Here is a 27,957-nt window from a genome sequence, read left to right on the forward strand (position 1 = left end):
ATGGAAGAGATATATAATATATATATGTATTATGTGTATATACAAGATGTGTTACTACTGTGTATGACATTTGTGCTGAAGAGCTTCTTCAGTGTATTAAATTGTAGTTTATTTCTCACATTTCTATTTGTTTAAAGACTTGCAGTAATTGTAAACTAAATACAGTAAATTAGAAACCAACAAAAGCTGAAACAAATTTTAATGATGCCTGTCAAATGAAATGAACATGCATGGCTTATCTGAATGGCCCGTGGCAGAATAAACTCATAATGTAGCTTAAATGAAAACAGAAATCAACATTTAGAAAACTTTCTTACCTTCTTCTTTGATGCTTCAGACTTCTTGGATATGTTCCTTAACTTTTTGTGCAAATGATTTAACACCTGTAACCACAGCAGAATTCAATTTTTTATGCTTTATTATCACCATTATTAATATATGTTGTTAGCACAATACAATCAAAAGGAAAAACAGACTTAATAAGAAAATCATCAATTTCATTATAAGTACATTATTTCAAATATAATTACAGCAAAAAGTTACTAAATAGATAGATAGATAGATAGATAGATAGATAGATAGATAGATAGATAGATAGATAGATAGATAGATAGATAGATAGATAGATAGATAGATAGATAGATAGATAGATAGATAGATAGATAGATAGATAGATAGATAGATAGATAGATAGAATCAGTGAATCAGAAGCATCCTCATGGCATTATGGATTTAAGGACACAGGCGCCAGTGTCAGGGAAAGCACAATTATTAACAACTGTTTTCCTCTCGTCTGTAGCCCAGAGGCCAAAGCCCACTGATGTCACTTCCAGGTTGACCCTGAAGGTCTCACCTTTTCTACTCAGTGGACCATTTAAAGAACTGTGTTACTGGAAGTTGCAATTCATTGTAAACCAGAAAGTGAAGAGCACTGAGCTCCACAACAGAGAAGAAACTGCCTAAGCCTGCGAACAAAGGCACTCAGGGATGCGCTATGCCTGCAATAATACCCCTGGAACTATTCTTTTTCTCAGCTGGTCCCAACACTTTATTCTCTCCTTCTTGTTCTTTCTCATTACAAGACAGACGGACGGACGGACGGACGGACGGACAGACGGACAGACAGACAGACAGACAGACAGACAGACACCCCGTTGTATGTATTTTTTTTCTTTTTGGTATACTGTATTAATCCCCGAGGGGAATTTGTCATTTCACATGACCATTGGAGGTTAAAGCGCAGGGTCAGCCATTGTAAAGCACCCCTGGAGTGATTTTCAGGTTAAGGGTTTTGCTCAAGGGCCCAACAGAGTAGGATCCCTTCTGGCAGGATATGAACCAGCACCCTTCCAGATATCAGCACATCAGAGCCATCACTCCTCCTTCATACACACGAAACATTCTATAAAATACATACAAGGTGGTCTGTGCAACACCCTTCAGATCAACATGCACATCAGAGCATTCCTGCTGAAAAGCAGTTATTGAATTGTCTACAGAGCTACCAAGAAGATAAAATACATACGTAATAACATTGTTAGTGCTTCCAAAGGAGATTTATGAAAACATTACGATTTACAGATAATGTAATAATAATAATGTTATATTAGCATGACAAACATTTTTAGATTATACTCTTTTCCTCCCGCACATTCTCTTCCTTTCTCACTGGCTGAATTATAAATATATTTCTACAAACAGACAACAGCTTTCTTTCTTTCTTTCTTTCTTTCTTTCTTTCTTTCTTTCTTTCTTTCTTTCTTTCTTTCTTTCTTTCTTTCTTTCTTTCCTAACCACTGGAACATGGCCACTTTCCCACAGGTCACACTCGACATATAAACACCAATGCACATACTTTCACACATATACACACACACACACACACACACACCTTCACACACTGCATATTCTAAACATGCACATTCCCACTGACACTCCACATAACGTGGACAGTGCCCAGCAAAACAAAAAAACATTTTCCTTGCTCAGATACTCCTAGTGGCTTTGTTTCTCTCAATAATTACACGAGTGGTATCAAAATCTAACATTTTCTGGTGGTTGTCCTTTTGTGCCTCTCTCTCTGGGTTTGTTCACATTTGGTGCCTGCCTTTGGCCTGAGGCTGCTGGGGTGGGCTCCCGTCCCCCCATACCCTTCAAAATAACGCCACTGTAATGTCACTTTACTGCCAGAGCCACCAACTGACAAAGAACCACTTCATTCTTTATATCTGAAACTGGTTCTTGGGGCTTTTAAAAGGCTCCTGACATCTAGGTATAGAAAGGTGCCTATCAGGATACTAACATATCAAGAATACCCGAACTTGGCCTTCAGTTATTGTATGCAGCGGATGTCCGCTTTAAAATCAGGAGCTCACTGCTATTTCACAGATCTGTTTGTTTCATCTCTTCATGGCTATTTATGGAACTCGCTATGGATCTAAATTAAAAACAAAAAAAAATTTCTTTCAGGAACATTCTTGTGGAGCGTTCTTTTTGGAACCAAAAATGGTTCCCGTATGGCATCACTCCGAAAAACTGCTTTATTTTAAAGAGTGCCAGCCCTGCACTGGAGTAAACTGGTGTGATACTGGGGGCACTGATGGACACTTCAATCTGCTCCTGATTCTCTCCATGCTTGTCTATTACTGTTGTCGTTATCTGCTTCAGTTGGCTCTTCCTGGTCCTCTTTCTCTGCATCTATCTGTTTCGGATATTTTACATTTTTATTATACAATCACTCTGTTTCTACTCCTCCCAAGTACTTCTATTTGTGATTTTTTTTTTTTTTTTTGCACTTCTTAATTCTGTTTTCTTCCGGCTGTCATTCTACTCTGCTTTGCCTCGGTGTATTGCATCACACAATCTGCTTATCAAATACACAGAAATACTGGGGGTCTCTGTCTTGTTTAGTTCACACTTAACCACATAAAAGTGTTAATCAGGCTAAATGGATTCATGCCATGCTGCCCTTCACTGTCTGTTTGAGTCAGGCTCATTCAGATACAACGGGAGGTGATTGCAAGGCTCTCAACGTTCAGGAGTAGACATCTGATCTGTGGGTGCTTCTCCTTATACCTTTATTTGTAATTCTTTATTTGAAAAAAGAAAGCAAAAGTAATCCCCTCATTTTTTGTGGTCCAGTGCCACAAAACTCCTAGACTCTCGCTCTGTGTGACATAGGATTTGATTACATTGCATTAGATTAGATTAGAATACATTAGATTAAATTAGACTAGATTAGATCCTATTGGATTAGATTAGATTAATTTAGATTATTTTTGATTAGATTAGATTAGATTAGATTAAATTGGATTAAAATGGATTAGACTAAACAACACTAGTCTAGATTAGATTAGACTAGACAAGACTAGACTAGATTAGATTAGACTAGATTATATTAGATTGCATTAGATTAGATTAGATCAGATCAGACTAGACATGACAAGATTAGATTAGATTCCATTAGATTAGATTAGATTAGATTAGAATGCATTCTATTATATTAGACTAGATTAGATTAGACTAGACAAAACTAGATTAGATTAGATTAGATTTGATAAAATTGCATTAGATTAAATTAAACTAGACAAGACTAGATTGCATTATATTAGAAAGCATTATATTATATTATATTATATTATATTATATTATATTATATTATATTATATTATATTATATTATATTATATTATATTATATTATATTATATTATATTAGATTAGAATAGATTAGAGTAGATTAGACTAGATTAGATTTTATTAGATTGCATTAGATTAAATTAGACTAGACAAGATTAGATTGCATTATATTAGATTAGATTAGAAAGCATTATATTATATTATCCATCCATCCATCCATTTTCCAACCCGCTGAATCCAAACACAGGGTCACTGGGGTCTGCTGGAGCCAATCCCAGCCAACACAGGGCACAAGGCAGGAAACAATCCTGGGCAGGGTGCCAACCAACCGCAGGACACACACAAACACACCCACACACCAAGCACACACTAGGGCATTATATTAGACTAGTTTAGAATAGATTAGAGTAGATTAGACTAGATTAGATTTGATTAGATTGCATTAGATTAAATTAGACTAAACAAGATTAGATTGCATTATATTAGATTAGATTAGAAAGCATTATATTATATTATATTATATTATATTATATTATATTATATTATATTATATTATATTATATTATATTATATATATTATATTAGACTAGTTTAGAATAGATTAGAATAGACTAGATTACACTAGACAAGACTAGATTAGATTGCATTAGATTTCATTGGATCAGATTAGATTGCATTATATTAAATTAGAATAGATTAGACTAGATAAGATTAGATTGCATTATATTAGATTAGGTTAGAATAGATTAGACTAGATTAGATTGCTTTATATTATATTATATTATATTAGAATAGATTAGATTAGATTGCATTATATTAGATTACATTAGAGTAGATTAGACTAGATTAGATTAGATTAGATTGCTTTATATTATATTGGATTAGAATATATTAAACTAGATTAGATTAGATAAACATTATTAATCCCAACAAACGAACCATCCACATTAAGGCTCCTGAAAGACCTTTTTTTTAGATCTATACCAGGCTTCATAAATAACCATAAACATATGTTTATTGATTTGTAAAATATGACAACCGGGGTTCATATCTCCGGTGCTGCCTGTGCAGTTTGTTTGTTGTTTTCTGGTTTTCTCTGGTGGCGACCTACGCCACCACTCCCTAATCAAAGCACCGTGATGTCCCTACATTGATGGATTAAAGGCCAGAAGTCCACGTGACCGTCATCATCAAGTCTTTCCATGAGAACCTGGAATACCATGAGGACTGATCATTTATGTTAGGTAGAATGCCTAGAGGGTGCTGGGTGGTCTCATGGCATCGGAACCCCTGAAGTTTTATTTATTTCTCCAGCTGTCTGGAGTTTTTTTTTTTGTTTTTTTCTGTCCTCCCTGGCCATCGGACCTTACTCTTATTCTGTGTTAATTAGTGTTCTCTTATTTTAATTCTTACTTTGTCTTTTTTCTCTTTCTTCATCATGTAAAACACTTTGAGCTACATTATTTGTATGAAAATGTGCTATAGAAATAAATGTTGTTGTTGTTTTATCTCCCTGTGTCCATGTGAGTGCCCCCTGGATTCTTTGATTTCCTCCCATCGTCCACAGTCCAAGGACATGCAGGTAAGGTGATCTGGCATTGCTACATTGTTCCTAGTGAGTGTGTGTGTGTGTGTGTGTGTGTGTGTTAAACCTGTCCAGATGTTACTCCTGCTGGTTGCTGGGATAGGCTGCCCCTGCCCAGTCCTTGATAAGTGGGTTATGTAAGTGAACGGATTACTGTTTGGACCAATAAGCTTCCTGACATTAAAAGGTCCCCTGCTGCATACATTGGCTCTTTAATGGCACTTTATGCTTCTTTACCGGGTTGTGTGATTCCTTGTTGAACCTCAGCTTCGCAAAGCACCATTGCATTGTGGGAAATGTTCTTTGCATATGCAGTTGGTTCTTTCTAATATGTAGAAAAAAACAGAAATCTTTCATTTTTGGTATCAGCTATACCAAGCATGACACACTCTTCAAAACGAAGGTGCTGCAGAGCAATGCCACAGGTGGAACATTTTTGGTTACAAGAAGAACCGTCCCCACTGAGATTCCAGAAAGAACCTTTATTTATTTAAACTCCAATAACCGTGACTAGATGGTAACAGATTTATGAAACACTCATTTTAAAAGGACTCTGGCTGCATGCAGTCACACAGGCTGTAGGTTCAGGTTTTCTTCATCTGTTTGTGTCCTGCTAGGCAGCCTACCATACATTTAAGATTTCAGATTTTTTTTCTGCATGTTAGGAAGTTTTTCAAAGCACAAAAAAAGCCAACTGTATATACAAAGAACCCTTCCCAGAATGAAAAGGGGCTTTGTCAAATAATGGAGCTACAAGGAACCACACAACCCAGTAAAGAACCACAAAATGCCATTAAAGAGCCATTTTTGTTAAGAGCGACACTGACAGATTAAGAAAACCCGTGTTATTGTATGCGGCGAGAGTCCTTTTAAAATCAGGACCCCCTTTGGTGTTTTCACAAATCTATTAGTATCAATTCAAGGTTATTTACTGTGTATGGAGCGTGGAGCGCATCTAAATAAATAAAAGGTTCTTTCTGGAACCTTCATGTGGATGGGTCTTTCGGGAACCCAAAATGGTTCCCCTATATGGCAGAACCAGCCTTTATTTTTTTTTAAGTGTGTACAGTCGCACAAAGTTCAGCTTTTCTTGATCTGATGCCATGCTGCTATGGTAGCCTGCCAGACATAACGGACTGGTGTTTTCTCCACATTTTAGGAATCTTATTTCAAAGCCCAAAGACCCAAAGAGTCATATACAAAAAAATCAAATGGTTCGGTGTCAAGCAATGTTTCGATAATGACAATCCAGTTAAGTGCAGCACTGTTATGAGTGTGTCATAAAATAATACAAATGTGGAAAGGAAGACGAGGTGTTTTTGAAGGTGCTTGTGTGTGCGAGTGCCTGCTGTTGACTCTGAAGCTTTTATGGCTGCGATCAAAAATGCGTCGTGCGGTAAAGAACTGACCTTTGCATAGCAGAAGGAGATTAAAATGAGGGGCAGCACGTAGCCAAACACAAACGTGCACACCACGTAGATTTTCTTGCTCTTCTGCTCCGGCCAGACTTCCCAGCAGTAGGTGTTATTGTCGCTCCGCAGCACGATGTTCTGGTGATATGCGACTGGCGCAGCCATGGCTAAGGACACAATCCAGATCACGATCACCCCGATGAGTGCGTGCCGTGCCACCCGGATGACTGAGGACTTTCTGGAGTGGACAATGGCGATATAGCGATCCACGGACATCGCGGACAGCGTGAAAATACTGACGAGCATAGAGACGGTGAAAAAGTAGTGAATGAACTTGCAGATGACAGCTCCCAGGACCCACGTTGGCAGCATGTAGACGGTGGACTGGAAAGGGATGCAAAACAGGAGGTACGACAAATCGGCGATGCTCAAGTTGAGGATGAAGATGTTGGTAGTACTGCGAGGTTTGCCAGGTTTGCTCCGTGCCAGAACGGTGATCACCAAGGAGTTACCAAGAACCCCAAGCGTAAAAATAAGCCCGAAAATGAGCAGCGTTATGAAGTTGTCAGTGCCGATTCCAAAAAGAAGTTTCAAAGAGTCGTCCTCTGTTACGTTCGAAAAGTTCAGTTCTTCGCTTCGGTTATTTAAATAATAAAGCTCCATTGCGTCCGAAAATGAAGAGGCTTCCTACCTCCTTGCTAAAGTAACGGGCAGCCTAGTCGCCGAGCCTGTGAAATTAACGAGTAAGCGCTACATTAAAACAAAATGCCATGCCATGCATAAATATTTTCTTTTTAAATCGCTGATGTGTAAATGCATTCCGTTTTTATTAAGGAAAAGGCAACAAACGTGGAAAGAAAACTTCTTGCATTTTTCTCCAAGTGCTGCGCATACAATTTTAGGCGCTTCATCGAGAGTTTTAAAGCTTGCACGTTTTAAACAGAACTGTCACCAGTCTTCGTTTTACCCATAATTAAAAAAATATATATATAGAAAAATCGAGCATTCATTTCTTGCTGTGCACTAATATCGTTTGCATTTCTTCCAAGCCCTTGTATCTCTTTTTATTTTCCTCCGGTAAATTTGCCGATTGTGCCCCCTTTTGCTTTGCGCTTGGTGCCTCGGAGCGCACGCACACTTTCTCTCGCTTCTCCGCTAGCAAGCAGTCTCACTGACGCATCTGTCACCGCTGGTCGCTCTCTCCTTCGAGTCCCTCTCGTCCCCCATACTAAACGCCCCCCCTCGCTCTCTCTCTCTCTCTCTCTCTCTCGCTCACTTCAGTCTTTAATAAGAGTAAAAGGCTGTGCCTCTGACGTCATCACTCGATCCTTACCACCCGCACCTTTTTTTTGCGATCTTTTTCTCTGCAGCTGTGATGCTGCCTACCCGTTTTGTCCATCCTTTTGTCAAAAATCCAGCAGAATGCTTGTTGATATTTAACACATGTACTTATCACTACAGTGATGGGACACTGAACAGCTGCTTTCGACAATATGTAACTAGCAAGACGATAACGGCATGAAGGATAAATTGTGGCTTTTTAAAAGTCTTTGGACGGGTACATTTTTAAATCTTGTTGCCAATTCTCTTTATTTATGTTGATCTGTGGATGACTGCACCACATTCAGATTATTTTTTTTGTTTTATATTTAATTATTAGGCAGGCCAAGAAAGATGCCGCATTTTTTTTCTGCATTCTTTGGAAATGTTTGAAATCTTTGCAGGTAGCAGCCCGGCCGGCTCCAGACGAAAATGGTAAGGTGGGAATGGTATGATAAAGTTGCAAAAAATACAACGACTAACAATATGCTCGACGACATTTATTGGAGGCTCAACATGATATCTGACGGTTTGGGGAGATCTAAGCCCGGCTAAATGACCCCCTTCCCCACCCGAGAGCCGGGCCTTCCTTGACAGCATTATAAGCAACAAGATGGAACACAGTCCCAGACTTCCCAGGGTTGCACTCACTCATCCACATAAACCCCACTCACTCACAAAGAGATTTATTGAACATGCCTGTCTTCGAGATGCGAGGGGAGCCCAGGAGTATGTGGTAGAAACCTTCATGAATAAATTTACATTTACATTTATTCACTTAGCAGGCGCTTTTATTCAAAGTGACGTGAAGAGGAGGTCAAACATAATCAAGTAACATCGGCCTGGGGACCGCCTTGGAGCAGGTGTTACAAAACAAGGTGATAGAATTGTCACCCGGACACGGACTGGCACCATGGCCAGGAATTGTTCCTGCCTTGCACTCCGAGTTTACTGGGAAAGGCTCCTGCTGCCCCTGCAGAACCCCTCTCAGGATAAAGTGAGTTTGGAATTTGCATGGATGGATCGATGTTTGCAACATCAGTCATCACCAGTAAAGGCCTCAAGCTACGAAAGTTTACTGCTGCCAATAATTTCTCAATAATTATTGTGTTAGTGCACAAACATATTGTGTGCTTTTGCAAAAATTATTGCGTTATTTCACAAAAAAGTGTTATGTCTCAATAATTATTGCAATTTTTGGTAAAAGTATTGCATTGCATTATTTTGCAGCAATATTGCTTTGTTGCTTTGCAAAAATTATTGCAGCATTATACAAAAACATTGTTATTCTGTAAATGCGCTGCATTAATTCACAAAAATAGTTTCATGTGGGGGCGGCACGGTGGTGCAGTGGGTAGCGCTGCTGCCTTGCAGTTGGGAGACCTGGGGACCTGGGTTCACTTCCCGGGTCCTCCCTGCATGGAGTTTGCATGTTCTCCCCGTGTCTGCGTGGGTTTCCTCCGGGCGCTCCGGTTTCCTCCCACAGTCCAAAGACATGCAGGTTAGGTGGATTGGCGATTCTAAATTGTCCCTAGTGTGTGCTTGGTGTGTGTGTACCCTGCGGTGGGATGGTGCCCTGCCCGGGATTGGTTCCTGCCCTGTGTTGGCTGGGATTGGCTCCAGCAGACACCCGTGACCCTGTGTATGGATTCAGCAGGTTGGAAAATGGATGGAAGGATGGATTTTCATTTGGAATTGATGATTGCATCATTTCAAAAAAGTTTTGCATTATTTTATTAAAGTTATTATTGCATTAGAGTTATTATTGCATTATTTTGCAAAAATAATTGCTTCATTTTGCCAGTTATTTCATTATTTCATAAATGTATTGCAATATTTAGGAATAATTATTGCATTATTTCATGAAAGTGTGTTTTGCAATTATTATTACATTATGTTGCAAAAGTATATCGCTATTTCTCAATAATTATTTTTTTTGCTTCATAAAAGTATTGTGTTATTTTGCAAAAACATTACAATGCATGGAGTTTGCATGCTCTCCCTGTGTCTACGTGGGTTTCCTCCCACAGTCCAAAGACATGCAGGTTAGGTGCAATGGCGATCCTAAATTGTCCTGTGTGTGTGCTTGGTGTGGGTGTGTGCCCTGCAGTGGGTTGGTGCCCTGCTCGGGGTTTGTTTCCTGCCTTGTGCCCTGTGTTGGCTGGGATTGGCTCCAGCAGACCCCCGTGACCCTGTAGTTAGGATATAGTGAGATGGATAATGGATGGATGGATGTTAAACACTTTCATTTCTATTTTGATATAACTAAAATTGCCAATGAATAATCATTATTTAAAAAAAAACAAAAACAAAAAGCCAGTGCTTCTTTGCAAGTGCATAACCTCTCAGCACTTAAACAGAATCCACAAGTAAGAAATTACTTTTGTCATGTCGGGTAAACAGTCCAAAAATGAGCTACAGATTTCCCACATCTTAATTTACAACTTTGGCAAAGTCGAAGGGCCATTATGGGTTAGAGTTTCAGAGTGAATCCAATAAGCAGCTTTCTAAAGAGGAGGGGACGGCGGAGGAGCCCATAATAATATCATAAATTGCAATGTATTTATAATAATAAAGTAGGTTTGACTAGCCTCAGAATCCAAAAGTTAAGATTCACCTTGAGCATGTGCTCTGTGCAGTGAAATATCCAGCATTTACGCAGGAATAAATACATACATTGTCTTCAAGATGAAAGACCAGTGAGTGAGAGTATAATGCATCTGTTGTTCAATTCAGCTCAGCACCTCCAGCGGCCGTCCTCCTGTACCCCAGAACTGCCGAGGATTCTGTCAGAAACAGAATGGGCCTCCAACAAAGCTTTCCGATGCATTCGCTTATTTCTCATTTGGTGATGTTGCTGCCTTGTGCTAAAATCTTTTAAATTCATTCCTTCACTCATCAGACAATACTCAAAGCCACAGAATGACAAAGCAAAAGATAGATAGATAGATAGATAGATAGATAGATAGATAGATAGATAGATAGATAGATAGATAGATAGATAGATAGATAGATAGATAGATAGATATGAAAGGCACTATATAAAAGATAGATAGATAGATAGATAGATAGATAGATAGATAGATAGATAGATAGATAGATAGATAGATAGATAGATAGATAGATAGATATGAAAGGCACTATATAAAAGATAGATAGATAGATAGATAGATAGATAGATAGATAGATAGATAGATAGATAGATAGATAGATAGATAGATAGATAGATAGATAGATAGATAGATAGATATATGAAAGGCACTATATAAAAGATAGATAGATAGATAGATAGATAGATAGATAGATAGATAGATAGATAGATAGATAGATAGATAGATAGATAGATAGATAGATAGATACTTTATTAATCCCAAGGGGAAATTCACATACTCCAGCAGCAGCATACTGATAAAGGCAATATTAAATTAAAGAGTGATAACAATGCAGGTATACAGACAGACAATAACTTTGAATAATGTTAACGTTTACCCACCGGTGGAATTGAAGAGTCACATAGAGTAGGGGAGGAACGATCTCCTCAGTCTGTCAGTGGAGCAGGACGGTGACAGCAGTCTGTCGCTGAAGCTGCTCCTCTGTCTGGAGATGATCCTGTTCAGTGGATGCAGTGGATTCTCCATGATTGACAGGAGCCTGCTCAGCGCCCGTCGTTCTGCCACGGATGTCAAACTGTCCAGCTCCGTGCCTACAATAGAGCCTGCCTTCCTCACCAATTTGTGCAGGCGTGAGGCGTCCCTGTTCTTTATGCTGCCTCCCCAGCACACCACCGCATAGAAGAGTGTGCTCGCCACAACCGTCTGATAGAACATCTACAGCATCTTATTGCAGATGTTGAAGGACGCCAGCCTTCTAAGGAAGTATAGTCATCTCTGTCCTCTCTTGCACAGAGCATCAGTATTGGCAGTCCAGTCCAATTTATCATTCAGCTGCACTCCCAGGTATTTATAGGTCTGCACCCTCTGCACACAGTCACCTCTGATGATCACGGGGTCCATGAGGGGCCTGATCCTCCTAAAATCCACCACCAGCTCCTTGGTTTTGCTGGTGTTCAGTTGTAGGTGGTTTGAGTAGGATTTTAGGAATTGTTGTAAATGTATAAAAAAAACAAACTGAAATATCCCATTGACATGAATGTTCAGACCCCGTAGTATTACACATGAAATTTGACTCAGGTGCCTCTGACTCCATTAATCATCGTTGAGATGTCCACTTGTGGTCAATTCACGTGGTTGCACACAATTAGTAAAGGCACACACTTGTCCAGGGCCGTCTTTAACGTCTGGGAACAATAGGCACCGCCCAGGGGCCCCAGGATGGAGCATGGGGCCCTCGATGTTTCTGATGCTTATGTATGTTTTTGCTTTGCTACCAAAACAGGGGCCCCAGGGGGGTCTAAGATTCTGTTAAGATGGCTCCGTGTGACTTGTCTACAGAAGGTCACATGGTTGAGCCAACACTAAGCCGTGAGGTCAAAGGAGTTGTCCGCAGAGCTCAGAGACAGGATTGTGTTGAATCACGGATTTGGGGAAGAGAGAGAGAGACAGGTTGGGAGCGTGCACTGATAGCACATTGCTGCCCCCCTATCATATGACGAACCACCTGGGTTGGGACCCAAGTGCAGCACATGACACCTCAGCACCACACTGGAAGAGTGTGAGTTTTTTTTACAGTGGCTGGAGTGTCAATCTTCCCAACAACTCCCCCCCCAAGTTTTTCCCTGTAAGTTTGGGGGACCCACTTGCAGGGCTGGATGCAGGTTAACGTCACACCCGGGACGGAGCAATTGCAGGTTAAGGGCCCTGCTTAAGGCTTCAAATCAATTCTACAGCCTTGAAGGTTTCCCAGAACACAACAGCCTCCATGATTCTTAAATAGAAGAAGTTTGTAGCCACCGCAAATCTTCCTAGAGCTGAGTGCCCCGCCAAACTGAGCAATCAGGGGAGAAGGGTCTTGATTTACCAGAGTGGTCCACACTTTTGTATGGGTGACAGAAGGAGACATTTCCACCGCTGTCAACATTCCACACCAGGTAGCCTGAGAAGAATCCTTCACACTATCTGCTCATGAACCATCTCAAATGAAGAGCTGCTCACCAAATGTAAGCACGAGAGCAGAAGAAGATGGAGATGGATTGGTCCACATCATCTTCATCACAAGAGGATCTCTGCACTGGACCCCCTGAAGGCAAGTATAAAAGAGGCAGGCCAAAGAACAGCTGGGGTCCAACTGTGAACCAAGAGCTGAAGACCCTAAACCGCAGCCAGGGCATCATTCAGAAACTTACTCCAGGCAGACAGAAGAGGAGGAACTTTGTTGCTGTCCTACATGCCAGCCGCCATAGTGGGCTTTAGTATTTTTCTCTTATTATAGGGGGGTTTACATTACCCCATACCCCCTCTCTTGTGTTTGTGCTTTTCTTATAGCCCTCCGATGAACTTTTGTCTCGTCTTACCTTCTACGTAATATTGGAAGGACAGGCAATGTCCCTGACAAGGATATACAAGTTAAAAAAGGAACAGATGGATGTTTTTGCTGATTTCTTTATTGAGATTTTAGTTTGAGTCCACATTTGGGTTACAAATGAACAAATAGCCGGATATTTCTGCTTATTTCATTGTTTAGATTTTACATTAAGTTCGGTAAAGATGAAAGGGCAGCAACCATAATTGCGGCCAACCTCATAATATTGAAAGACCTCAAAAAGCAAAAGAAACACGTGTAAATATACGCAAAACGGGTCTTCTTCAGACGATAGCCTAAGGTTGAATGCCCAAGGTGGCGGCTCTTGTCGAACTCAGGCATTCTGGGCGCAAGATGCAGGTCCCCAGAAGTGACATCAGAGGGGTGGAATGGTGTCAATCTTCCTTTCTACTTGGGGAGTGAATATTATTATACAGCGCCATCCCCTGTCTCAGCAGAGAATTACCATCACCCAAGCCATTAAGCTTCCTCCGTGACAGTTCTCATTTATGTTATGAATAAATGAATGAATAGCTGGGTGTTTTCACTTATGTCTTTAATTATATTTTAGTTTAAGTTCTGTAAAGATGAAAGGACAACATTAAAGTTTTAGGGCACCTTGAGGCCAACCTCATAATATTGAAAAAGCTCAAAAAGCAAAAGAAATGTGTGTAGATAGATAGATAGATAGATAGATAGATAGATAGATAGATAGATAGATAGATAGATAGATAGATAGATAGATAGATAGATAGATAGATAGATAGATACTTTATTAATCCCCAGGGGAAATTCACAAAATGAGTCTTCTTCAAATGATAGCCTTGAGTTGACTGCCCAAAATGGCGGCTCTCCTGGATCTTAGGCAGTCTGGGTGGAAGAGTTGGGGCCCCAGAATTGACATCAGAGGTGTTAATCTTCCTTTCTACTTGGGTGAGAGTGAATATTATTATACAGCGCCATCTCCTGTCTCGACAGAGAATTACCATCCACCCAAGCCTTTAAGCTGCTTCCCATGTGCACACCTACGACAGTTCCCATTTGTGTTATGAATGAATGAATAGCTGGGTGTTTTCACTTATTTCTTTATTTAGATTAAGATCTGTAGAGATCAAAGGATGACATTAACGTTTTGGGGCACCTTGCAGCCAACCTCATAATATTGAAAAAGCTCAAAAAGCAAAAGAAATGTGTGTAAATATGCAAAACGAGTCTTCTTCAGATGATAGCCTTAAGTTGACTGAACCAAAATGGCAGCTCTTCCAGATTTCAGGCATTCTGGGAGGAAGAGGCGGGTCCCTAGAATTGACATCAGAGGTGGAAAGGTGTCAGTCTTCCTTTCTGTAGTGAGAAGGTTATTATACAGCTCCATCTCCTGACCTGGTGGAGAATTACCATCTCCTAATCCTTAAAGCTAGATCCCATTTGTGTTATAAATGAATGAATAGTTGCTGATTTTTTTATTTAGATTTTAGTTTAAGTTCCCATTTTTTTGTTTTGCCATTTGTGACAAGTATATCTGGAATCGCTGTCATGTTTGTTTTCACAGTAACAGCTAAATGAATAATAAAATAAAAAAAAGAGCAGACATAATTCACGATGTTCTTTATTAGTGTTTTTGGCTGTTCTATAAAGTACTGATATTTAACAAAAACATGTCAAATTAAAAATAAAAAAACAGAAGACACATTTTTTTTCTTTTAATGGAAGGAAGATGAATGTAATAAGCACAGTGTTCTGTCTTCAGTTCTGCCAACCACTTCAAGGAATAATGATATAGGAAGCACTTACAAAAGGACCTCATTTTAACACCTCATTTCCAAGATGGAGCGTAAAGGCACTTAACGGAGTTGCTCCTGCAAAATAAGTCAGTCAGAAAGTGAGCTGCTAATTGAACAAAGCAACTTGGCAAACACGCATAACCACAAAAAGGGCGAAACCAAAGCAATTCTTGCTGCTTCCTCTCTGTCTTTCCAGTCTTGTATCTTCAGAGTTATCATTAGTATACCAATCTACTACATAACAAAACACAAATAAAGGTCTGTGCGTCCAGACCCTCGGATTGGTCAGCTTGGCATTGGTGCGATTGGTCAGTTTGGCTTTAAGTGACACAACGACAGAGGAAGTGAGATGGTGAGACGCATGAGGAGGAGTAAAGGCGCACGCCTGAGAAATTCGGCTTCAACTATAACATCGGACAGGAAGGTAGAAAGTGTGGTATGGCGGGGTTTGTGGCGATGCAAGATTTTAAATAAAAAATTTAATAAAAGTGATTGGGCTTCAGAGGGGTGTAGGTGTGTCTGGAAGCATGGCGAAGTGGCTACAGGGAGCTACTTGGTGTGATCGGCTGATCGTGCGGTCACTTGCAGGCACACTCAGTTAAGTCGACTGCCTCATTAGCGCACCGGGGTCTGTCGTCAGCACACCTGCATCCCTATCCGTATATAAAAATGGGGGATAAGAACAAAACGTAATAGATAGTGTGGTATATACAGAGCATCCGGAAAGTATTGACAGCGCATCACTTTTTCCACATTTTGTTATGTTACAGCCTTATTCCAAAATGGATTAAATTCATTTTTTTCCTCAGAATTCTGCACACAACACCCCATAATGACAACATGAAAAAAGTTTACTTGAGATTTCTGCAAATTTATTAAAAATAAAAAAAATTGAGAAAGCACATGTACATAAGTATTCACAGCCTTTGCCATGAAGCTCAAAATTGAGCTCAGGTGCATCCTGTTTCCCCTGATCATCCTTGAGATGTTTCTGCAGCTTCATTGGAGTCCACCTGTGGTAAATTCAGTTGACTGGACATGATTTGGAAAGACACACACCTGTCTATATAAGGTCCCACAGTTGACAGTTCATGTCAGAGCACAAACCAAGCATGAAGTCAAAGGAATTGTCTGTAGACCTCCGAGACAGGATTGTCTCAACAAACAAATCTCGGGAAGGTTACAGAAAAATGTCTGCTGCTTTGAAGGTCCCAATGAACACAGTGGCCTCCATCATCTGTAAGAGGAAGAAGTTCGAAACCATCAGGACTCTTCCTAGAGCTGGCCGGCCATCTAAACAGAGCAATCGGGGGAGAAGGGCTTTAGTCAGGGAGGTGACCAAGAACCCGATGGTCACTCTGTCAGAACTCCAGAGGTCCTCTGTGGAGAGAGGAGAACCTTCCAGAAGGACAACCATCTCTGCAGCAATCCACCAATCAGGCCTGTATGGTAGAGTGGCCAGAAGGAAGGCACTCCTTAGTAAAAGGCACATGGCAGCCCACCTGGAGTTTGCCAAAAGGCACCTGAAGGACTCTCAGACCATGAGAAAGAAAATTCTCTGGTCTGATGAGAGAAAGATTGAACTCTTTGGTGTGAATGCCAGGCATCACGTTTGGAGGAAACCTGGCACCATCCCTACAGTGAAGCATGGTGGTGGCAGCATCATGCTGTGGGGATGTTTTTCAGTGGCAGGGACTGGGAGATTAGTCAGGATAAAGGGAAAGATGACTGCAGCAATGTACAGAGACATCCTGGATGAAAACCTGCTCCAGAGCGCTCTTGACCTCAGACTGGGGCGACGGTTCATCTTTCAGCAGGACAACGACCCTAAGCACACAGCCAAGATATCAAAGGAGTGGCTTCAGGACAACTCTGTGAATGTCCTTGAGTGGCCCAGCCAGAGCCCAGACTTGAATCCGATTGAACATCCCTGGAGAGATCTTAAAATGGCTGTGCACCGACGCTTCCCATCCAACCTGATGGAGCTTGAGAGGTGCTGGAAAGAGGAATGGGCGAAACTGGCCAAGGATAGGAGTGCCAAGCTTGTGGCATCATATTCAACAAGACTTGAGGCTGGAATTGCTACCAAAGGTGCATCGACAAAGTATTGAGCAAAGGCTGTGAATACTTATGGACATGGGATTTCTCAGTTTTTTTATTTTTAATAAATTTGCAAAAACCTCAAATAAACTTTTTTCACGTTGTCATTATGGGGTGTTGTGTGTAGAATTCTGAGGAAAAAAATGAATTTAATCCATTTTGGAATAAGGCTGTAACCTAACAAAAGGTGGAAAAAGTGATGCGCTGTGAATACTTTCTGGGTGCACTGTAAGTTAAGGATTTGGATTTCAAACCTTGAGGCTGTAGGTTCAAATCCGATCACTTGACCAGCCTGTGCTTAATTTGGAAAAACTAAAAGAAATGTAACCAATTGTATCATAAATGTCACCTTGGATAAAGGCGTCTATCCGGCAGGGGGCGCTAGCTGCCTGGATGGAATAAGTTCTTTTGTAATTACGGTGTCTTAAGTAACCTGAACCTAAATAGATCTATTATAAAGAGGCGATATTCCTTCCTTAGTGATACGGCGGTAAGAAATCACATAAGAGAAAATAACAGCTTTCTATAATGACAATTTACACGGCATAACAAACGGGAAGCCATTACAAGACATTTGTGTAGAATCTGCCATTTTCATCTCTGCGTTGGAAGCAGGGATGTTCTTAGGCATACGCGAACTACGCATTTGCGTAGGGCCGCGACTTACAATTTTTTTTTTTTGTCGGGCTGTGGGCCTGGGGCCCCTTTCATGCCCCTGGCACTGCAGTCGTCTGTTCCAGTCCCAGGAAATTCAGCTCAGTGCATCTCTTAGTCTTATTAACAATGGTAATTTATTATCCAAATTGCAATCTTCACCTAAATCCCTAATAATATTGTCACGCCGTCGTAACTTTGCCAAATGCACTATAGCAAACGTTAATTTTAGAGATTCATTTCGGATTCATTCAGAGAGATCCCCCTAATCCGGGACCTGCACATCCAGGGCCTGCACATTTCTGAACCGTGTAGGGCCCCCTAACTGCTAAGAACGGCCCTGTTGGAAGGATTTTCCGGATCAGATGACGGTATCTCCCATCCGTTCGTTGGCTTCAAAGGTGTGCCGGGCAATGTTCCAAGGCTTTCTACTCTTTCTCCATGTGCAGGCCCGACTTAGATAAATCATGCCATTCCAAACAAGGAAAAAATTATCCAATGTCATGCTGACTCTGGCACACAGAAATAGTACAACGCCCATTTTCGTAATTGTCTCTTTCTTGTCTTCTAATACTTGTCTAGCAGTTCTAAATGATGAGCCCCTGTGTGCTAAATCTGGCCTTGTGTTATCTGTACATGTGAGTAGATTTATAAAATATTTTTTGTACAGAGCACAGTGACATATTAAACTTACAGTATGTACTTATTACACATGGCGAGTTGGGAGGCAGCAACGGTCACGGGCATCGCAATCCCAGGCGAATGTTGCCATTGGCGCATTAGCTGCATGAACCTGCTCACCACCACAACCAGCTGGGGATCAATCAGCTGATGTTGGTACCTCACATTTGTATCAAAATCAGAATCCGACAAGTCCAATTCAACGATAATATGTAAGACATTGTCCACGGAGTATTCTGCTTTACACATTCGCTTTGATCGCTTGATGTCAATGTCATTTTTGCTATTATTTGATCCTGGCTACTCACATGAGCGCAGGGAATCTCAGTGAAGCAAACTTTCCTTCTAACAAAGAGAGTGCAACTAAAGCATAACAGCAGGTTTTGTCACCATTTACAGTCGATTACCACTGTCAACCCCGCATTTTGACAAAAGTTGACATCCATCCTGAAAGAGTGAAATTGGTTTTCTGGGTACATAGCACCCCATCGGGAAATTTTTATTTTTGACAATTCTCTTGATGCCCAGCCTTGTGCTGCTCAGTATTTAACATGTGAGGAAGCTTTCATAATTATTCCTGCGCTTCTTTATAAACCAAACCGTCTTGATGTATTATACAGTTTACTTTTAACAAAAGAGGCAAAAATAAATAAATAAAATAATTGGTGACCATTTGGGTCTTTAAAGTCAAATGCAAAGGCCACGGTGCTCCTGGCACTTCAAGGTATTAGCAGGTGTGTAGGTGTATGCTTAGCCGCTCTCCACTGTTTTGATTAGTCAGGTTTTGTGTTACTTTGTATCTCCAAAGCCAAATCCCCCCAAAAAATCTTTTCTATAGAAGAAGATCATCTCATTTATAATAGAATTAGCATTCATCGCCAGAGGTGTTGCTTGTCTTTCATTAGACGCCTTTGTTTTGCTATGGCGTTAATCTGTCTCTGCAGTTAATTATCTACATTGCACTCCACATTACAAATAAACAAATGCAACTTATTTATCAACTCATAAAACAAAGCATGGAATTGTATTTCTTTTCATTATAAAATGAATGGAAGGCATTTTGTATAATGTCACATTTACAGTATGTTTAGCCTTTAACAAGCCCTGTGAGCTGAAACACACTCTTCTCATTTTCAGCTTTTTTTACTTTAAGATAGTGGCAGTCAGTATACTGAAATTCTGGAATATACTGGAATATACTAGATTCAGTAAGTCCCGTATATACTCGCGTTTAAGTTCTCCCACTGCGGTGGGTTGGCACCCTGCCCAGGATTGGTTCCTGCCTTGTGCCCTGTGTTGGCTGGGATTGGCTCCAGCAGACCCCCGTGACCCTGTGTTCAGATTCAGCGGGTTGCAAAATGGATGGATGGATGGAAGTTCTCCCATGGATTTTACCGTATAATTTCCAGTATTTTATAATGTCGGTCGTATAAGTCGAATGCAAAAAACTCACTCTATTGGTCCAAGAGATTACGATATGCTAACACCCACCTGAGAGAGTCACCACAGAGCACACGGCCTTTTTTTTCTATGTATTGTGCCTACGTGACCACACAGTAATACCCGAACTATTCCAAAGTGACGTTTGCACTGTTTTATGTTTGTTGTACCTCACACCCTCATACACCTTGTGGGGAACAGCCCGGACACAGACAGGCAGACATCATTTCTTCACCCAACACACGTTTATTCACAGGTCTATTTACAAAGTTCATTGCTCCACAACCCACAGACTCCCCAAAGTCCAGGCCAAACCACTATGCCTCACTCTTCAGGCCGCCTCCGTGTCTCCTCCTGAGACCTTGTCCAACTTCTCTACCGACTCCAGCCTCCTTGTGATTGGAGGCGGCCCCTTTTATCTGCACCCGGATGTGTTCCAGGTGTGCACCGGCAATCTCCCACCGACACGCCCCAGTGTGGCAGAAGTGCCGGCTGTATCCTCGGAAACATTCCGGGTGTCCCCACACATCTTCCCCCCCCAGCACTTCCGGGTGTGGCGGAAGTACTGGGGTCCAGGAACCTTCAGGCATGGGGTGACCACGGGTCCCTACAGGGCTGAGCTTACAAGCTTTGTATCCGTGGCCCCCAAAGCAACCAGGGCAGTCGCCCCTTTCGCGGTCTGGAGGAGGCATGAGCCCTCCTCCTGTCTTCCTGGGCGTCCCGGCTGGGTGCCACCCCCAGCCACGTGCCACAACCTTTATTGGAGCGTTCGATCAGAAGAAAATATCACGCTGGTTTTAAATTAAAAGTCATTGAAGTGGCGAAAGAAATTGATAACTGCGCCACTGAAACAACATTCGATGCGTCTGAGAAACTGATGCGAGATTGGAGGACGCAAGAAGATGTCGTATTTTTAAACGGGCGTATAAGTCGGGGTCTGATTTTGTGATCAGTTTTTCAGGTTTCAAGACCTGACTTATATGCGAATAATAGCAACTGAGATTCTTATTAATGTTTCTTCCTCCAACACCCATTTCTCAATATGGAATTAATTCATATACATATAATTATATATCACTCTCTCTTACATTTCTGGTTATGATATTCATTAATTTATGGAAACAACTTAAACCCGTTCTTTTTCAGTTTTTTGATTTCATACATGAATGTCAGTTCTGGACCACATTGACGAAATCAAAGACAAAAGTGCAATACCACAACAACAGCTGAGTGGCCCAATCTTCACTGGCATCGTTCTTTTCTGCCTTCACCTTTATTACAATTCAGTTAGAAGATTCATTGGAGGGATCTTCACTCTTTTGGCAGTTTTCTCGTAGTTTCTGTGCATTATCCATCCCAAAACTCGTCCTTTAAATGTTCTATGCATTAATAGATTACGATATGCTAACACCCACCTGAGAGAGTCACCACGGAGCACACAGCCTTTTTTTCTATGTATTGTGCCTACATGACCACACAGTAATACCCGAACTATTCTGAAGCGACGTTTGCACTGATTTGTGTTTTTTGTATCTCACACCCTCATACACCTTTATCGTAAGAGCATCCCTTATCTACGAAGGAGTGTTCGATCAGAAGAAAATATGAAGCTGGTTTTAAATTAAAAGTTGTTGAAGTGGCAAAAGGAATTGGTAACTGCAACGCTGCCACAAAATTTGATGTGTCTGAGAAACTGGTGCGAGAGTAGAGGAGGCAAGAAGATGTAAAAATTAAAGTGTTGCATTTTTGAACGGGCGTATAAGTCGGGGTCTGATTTTATAATCGATTTTTCGGGTTTCAAGACCCGACTTATACGCGAGTAGATACAGTGTTCAGATTTTTCAGACTTATTCACTTTTTTCACATTTTCACTAGATGGCAATCTATAAAACTCATTTGGATTAATTTTTCCTCACACCAAGCAACACACAATACACCAAAATGACCAAGCAAAAATGGGATTTTAGAAATTTTTGCAATTGAATTAGAAAAAGCCTTTAGATTTCAGCCATGAGGGGACCATCAGTTTTGATCATATCACCAACTCAATCCTGCAGAAGAACCTCCACCGTGCTTCCCTGTTAATTACACACATTCATCCATTTTCGCATCAGTGGACATTCATCATTCGCTTGTTAAAGTCAAAAATCTCAAATTTTGACTCACCAGTCCAGAACACTTGCTGCATCCGATTCATTGTTTTCTGCATTCCATGCGTACAGGAATCATTTGTCTTTATTTCCCCAGCAGCTGCCAGGGGACTCAAAGATCTACAATAGAAGAACTGCAGCTGGCTGGTCCAATCAAAACAAAGACATAATAGGACCATGCTACCTCTCCAGCATGTGTCCAGACAGAAATTGTGGGCTGCATAGAGAGTAGAATCATATTATCTTTTTAAGACAGGCAGATGAACTCAGTAGTATAAAGTAACAGTATTGATTTATGAAATAGGTTTATTGGAATTTTCCACCTGCAAAAAAAAAATAATCAGTAACTGGATTAATAAAAGGAATGGATGGGTTTTATTGTTTAATTTCAAAATACAATTCCATATTTGCATATGAGAAGTTTCATTTTCTTTTCTTGGTGATTTTGTTGTGTTGCTTTGTGGTGACAGCCTAACAACATGTTCCGTTTCCTTTCAAGTGAAGATGCCCGCATGTCTCTTCCATTCATCTAGAACTATTGTGATTGAATCTGTTCTACTTCTTATAAAGAATCTATATTTAGCTTTAATGTGTAATGAGTCCCAAAACAAGAAAAAATCTCAAGTGATCCGTAACATTCCTGCAAATGAAGATTGAGCACAAAGAAATAAAAATGAATTCAGGCAGAAAAGTTATACAAATGAGTAAAAATTTAAGAAGAAAAAGAAGAATAGCCATTCTTAGGGGAGTGCCTTTAAAATGCTTCACCAAGGTACCTCCAATTGCTTAAAGGAATACTTCACCCAAAAATGATATTTTTTTACATGTTTTTTGCTGCCTGAAGAAGGGGCCTGAGTTGCCTCAAAAGCTTGTATATCTTTAGTTAGCCAATAAAATGGGTCATTTTGTTTGACTTCTCATTAGAATCAGTAGCCAAATCTTGGATACAAAATGGCTGTCAAGATGACCTTTCAACCTTTCACCAATTACCCCCAATGTCATCAGCCTAAAAGCCCTGCCCCAGCAATCAGGACCCAATGAATGAAACCACAAAATGGCCGTCCCCGTAATCTAAACAAAATGGTGACTCTAACAACATTAAATGGTATCCACTTTTAAGTGAAGGCTCTAATCAAGAAAATGACCATAGAATTAAGTTCCTTTAGTGTACAAACCTGAGAAATGACACCTAGATAATTTTCCTCTGAAAAACGTGGACAATTTTCAAAAGACAGTTGTGACATAGATTTACATGTAAATGCAGCCACCATTTAAATAACGCAAGTCCAGCTTGGTGTGGAACATAACTGTCTAGAAGTCACAAATATGATGTTCTGTAGCACAACAGAGATGTAGAGAATAAGCAGGAAACAGCAAAATATATCATTTATGTAAAAGAATGTGTACAATATGTCAAAGAAAAGAAAAAAGACAAAAGTCACATCATAAAATACAACCAATAGTCAAGAATTTAAGCAACTGAAAAAATCTATTGAAGCAAAATAATTAGACATACAAAAGTTAATTACAAAGAATTCATATAAGATAGAATCTATAATGACCAATTAAAATTGCCCAAAAAATTGCACAGAAAATTCTCCAGGGAAAACAGAAGGAAATAGAGAGACGGAGAGGAATTAAAATGAAATAGCAGAGTTTACACACACAAACACACACACACACATATATATATATGTGTGTGTGTGTGTATGTGTGTTACATAGTTTACTGTCAAATAATGCAAAGAGTAAACAACACGTGTTTCGCCCTTATTTGGGCTCATCCGGCATACTCACTCGTGTGGTTCGTTTATTTGATAGCCTGGAGATCAGAGTAATTACATTCATAGCATTCGTAGTATGATTCCCAATCTGATTGTATGGGTGGTTACCTACCAGGTAACGCATGTGGTTGGTGCAACGTAAAGGGGGTTCGCCCCTGACGCTGACGTCCGAGGTTCGATTCCCCGAGAGGGGAGCAGTAGAGTGTACGCCTGATTAGCCCAAATAAGGGCGAAACACGTGTCGCGTACTCTGCATTATTTGACAGTAAACTATGTAGCATTCTATGATCTGCTTCTCGCAACTGAGAGGGCCCCGTGGCGGATGTTTGCCGAGTGGCAGACCAACCACATGCGTTTCCCGGTAGGTAACCACCCACACAATACAGGTCGTCGACACTCAGACTATGAATGCTATGAATATATATATAAATATATATATATATATATATATATATATATATATATATATATATATATATATGTATATATACATATATATACTGTGGCAGTCGGCCGGGAGACCCCTTTGACACTGGAACTGGGGGAGCAGCCATGGGATGCACACTACGTACCCCAGAACGCATGGTGGCAGCCCTCCTGGGTTACATCGGAGACACAGGCATGGGATTTCAGGGCTCAGCCTTGTTGGACTCCATGGCCACACCCGGAGGAGCTGCAAGGCTTAATGAGCCCCTATGGGCTAGAATGCAGCCACACCCAGAAGTGCAGCCTAATTAGGCCAATTACCACCTGGAGCACTTCCAGGAGGGCTATAAAAGGAGCCTGCAGCCACTTCTCAAGGTCCCAGAGTTGGGAGGATGACGACGACGACGACAACAACAACAAAGCTGCCTGAGAGGAAAAAGAACAGTGTGTTTTGGGTGTTTTTCTTTTGGTGCTTTTGGGACTGTGTAGGGCCTGTGGGACATGGGGAAGATTTGCCCCACGGCTGACGACAAAATAAAATCTTTTAATTTATTTTTACCTTTGCCTCAGTTGTCAGTCTGTGTCTGGTCGATGCCTATATAGTGCATTTGCCACAATATATATTTATATAAACAACTGAATACATGTATAATGAAAAAAGAGACTAAATAACTTATAAACAAAATACATGAAAGGAAACGCTATCAAAAAAATTAATTACAAAATAAACATATCAAAAACATATATACTATAGGAAAGAAAGAAAGAGATGAGAAAAATACAGCTCAAGGACACATTCATGGAGTAATTAAGAACACAGAAGAAAATATAAATATAACAAGCAACAATTTCCCAAACACACATAAGAATTTCTGTCTTGGATAATGAAAGCTGCAGTCTAACATCAGGCTTATAGGTGGATGTACAAAATAAAACATATTAAAAAACATATATTGAATGGAAAAAGATGATAAAAACACAGCTCCAGGGAACATTCATGAGGCAATTCAGAATACAGAAGTTCAAGAAGAGAAAACATAAACATAACCCACAACAATTTCCTAAACACACATAAAATTCATACCAACAGGATTTCAAGACCAAACTCTTAAGGATGAAATTTGGAAACTACTGAGAGCTTCACTAGTGTGTAACTGTTGTTTGAAGTCTGGCATAAGGCAGCGTTCTTAAAAAAAATCTGTCAATATCCAACTGCCGACGCAGTTTGAGGAATGAGTCTTCCTCTTCAGGGCATTACAATTCTACAAAATAATAAAGAAAAACGAGGAAAAATAAGAAAACACAATATCCATTGAGTACATCTAGAAATCGTAAAAATTAAAAAAGATATACAAGAAGAAAAGTGGCATAAAAGAAAAGGAAAAGCAGCAAAAGAAAAGTTACTGGGTCTAACTTTTTTATCATTATAAATATGTGAGTGTGTGTGTAAACTCTGCTTTTTTGTTTGAATATCTCAGTTTGCTTTTGTTTTCCTTGTAGAAGTATCTCTGTAATTCTATTACCAATTTTAATAGGTCACATAGACTCTGTAATTTACTTTAGTATGTTTAATTTATTTTGTTTCAATATATTTTTCCGATTGTTCTAGTTCTTGGCTACTAGTTATATTTTGGATGATCATAGTTGTTTTGTAAATGTATCTTTTTTGTCTTCTTCTGTTTTCCATTCCCTGCATATCCTCTACGTCTTTGTCACAAACAGAACATGGGGGTATTTTCCACACGTCGCTTAAATCATCCGAGATCAGATGCGTCATCTTGGATGAGTTAATGCCGGTGACACTCATCTGGGATAGGTCGGTTTTTCAAACGCAGCCGTGTATTAGATTAGTCGAGCTGGATCTAATCATCTGAGATGAATGCGTGCGCCCGCGCTGATTGAAAAGCCCATATATATTGAGTCTAGAAAACATGATCAGCAAGTCTTTGATAGGCTGTAACAAAATGACGAAAGAACGGGCACAGTTTTTTTCACACAAACGGAGCAAGACCTTTCATTCGATGGACATGAAGAATTTCAAGATTTAATATGCACAAGGGGTAACACTGCAAAAGCAGCCCAAACCAGAAAAGACGGTTGGCAAAAAGTGGCCGACAAATTAAACGCGTGTGCATTGTACTTACTGAAAGCAGTGTTTCATTTCCTATGTGTCAGATTAATTATTATTTAATATGTCATAATTCCAGATCAAACGCGAGCACAAGGGGAACACGGGGACAGGTTGAAGTGAAGTACAAGAATATACTTCAAACTGGTAAATATTGGTATATAACTATTTAAAGAATTGATGACATAAAGAATCATATATAATGTAAAGAACATTAATTTTAAAGCTAATAAGAAGGCAGATAAGCAAAAAACAGGTGAGGTCCACACAGTCCAGACCTAACCCCTGCAGAAGAGTTGGCTCTCCAGCAAAATGCCCTTCACCCTGTTTCTGAGGGCATTCCAGGGGGAAGCTCCTCCCCAGAACCAGTGGCAGGACACAGTGGTCACTTCATTTCAGGTAAAGGATGGTCATTGCATATATTTGTCCTCAATGTGTGCCATTGGTATGTTCCATATAGCCCTCTTTTTTTGTTGGGTCAGTTGCAGGGAATGTCATATCCCTAGAACCTGTGTCTGACCAACGAGATATTGATGAAGGTCAAATATTTGATGAAGACACTGTGTCTGATTATTCATCAGGAGGAGAGGTACATTTTCCAAATAATGTTTGATCAAACTCCACTGTGATCAGTCCCATGTGCCCCAATCACATTTGGAAATCCTGGGTAATGAGAATGTTAGGCTGATTGTGAGATTCTTCATGGAACTGTGGGTGTTTTTGCCTGTGTATTGCCTACCAGCAATGGCATGAAACGTCTCTTTTATTGTCTGCACACGCAGGTGTCCAGGAAACACTATGAAAACCCGAAGGAAATATTTCAGAGCCAAACAGACTTTACGAATTGCCTGGCAAACTGCACCTTTAGTTAGATTTTCCGCATCGCCTACAGTATATAAAAAAAAGTGCCGCTTGCAAAAAACCTCAAAGCAATGCCTACTGTCTGTGTGGTTGTGAGAGCCCGACTTTGCCTAGTTTGACTTCGAATACAAGGTCCTAATAAATTTTTGAGGTACAATATTCCCCCTCGGCTAAAGCGGTATCTTACGAAAAGAATTTCCTACGGGAGCAATAAAGGATCTTGCCGATCTCGCAAACTCCTCTCTATATGAAATTCTCTTCTTATAATTTGCGCACCGATATCAATTGGTCGCTCATTCATGAACATGCCAAATCGTCAACAATTACATCCGGCTACACGAGTAATCCACGTACGAAAAATACCCCCCATGAGACATACAGATGGAAGTTTGTCATCATTCCTTCCAGAGGTCGTCTGGTTGAAGTCACTACCATTCTGACATCAGAATGATTCATCATTAGAGTGCTGGTAACAGAGTGAATCATTTCTGCTGCTGAGTCCCTATCTGCAAATTAATATT

At 40.3% G+C, this 27,957-nt stretch overlaps 1 protein-coding gene across 1 annotated transcript in view; it reads right to left on the reverse strand.

Annotated features, from left to right (window-relative positions):
- Window positions 1-27,957, reverse strand: part of galr1a (galanin receptor 1a) — a 414,821-nt gene that overhangs the window by 33,487 nt on the left and 353,377 nt on the right. The window contains exons 2-3 of the mRNA XM_051935719.1: window positions 6,632-7,875; window positions 318-383 (exon numbers count right to left, since the gene is read on the reverse strand). Of these exons, the coding sequence (XP_051791679.1) occupies window positions 318-383; window positions 6,632-7,297 (732 nt within the window). The 5' untranslated portion in view covers window positions 7,298-7,875. The remainder of the gene's footprint in view (window positions 1-317; window positions 384-6,631; window positions 7,876-27,957) is intronic.

Source organism: Erpetoichthys calabaricus, chromosome 13 (genome assembly GCF_900747795.2).
Source record: "Erpetoichthys calabaricus chromosome 13, fErpCal1.3, whole genome shotgun sequence".
NCBI classification, from domain to species: domain Eukaryota; kingdom Metazoa; phylum Chordata; class Cladistia; order Polypteriformes; family Polypteridae; genus Erpetoichthys; species Erpetoichthys calabaricus.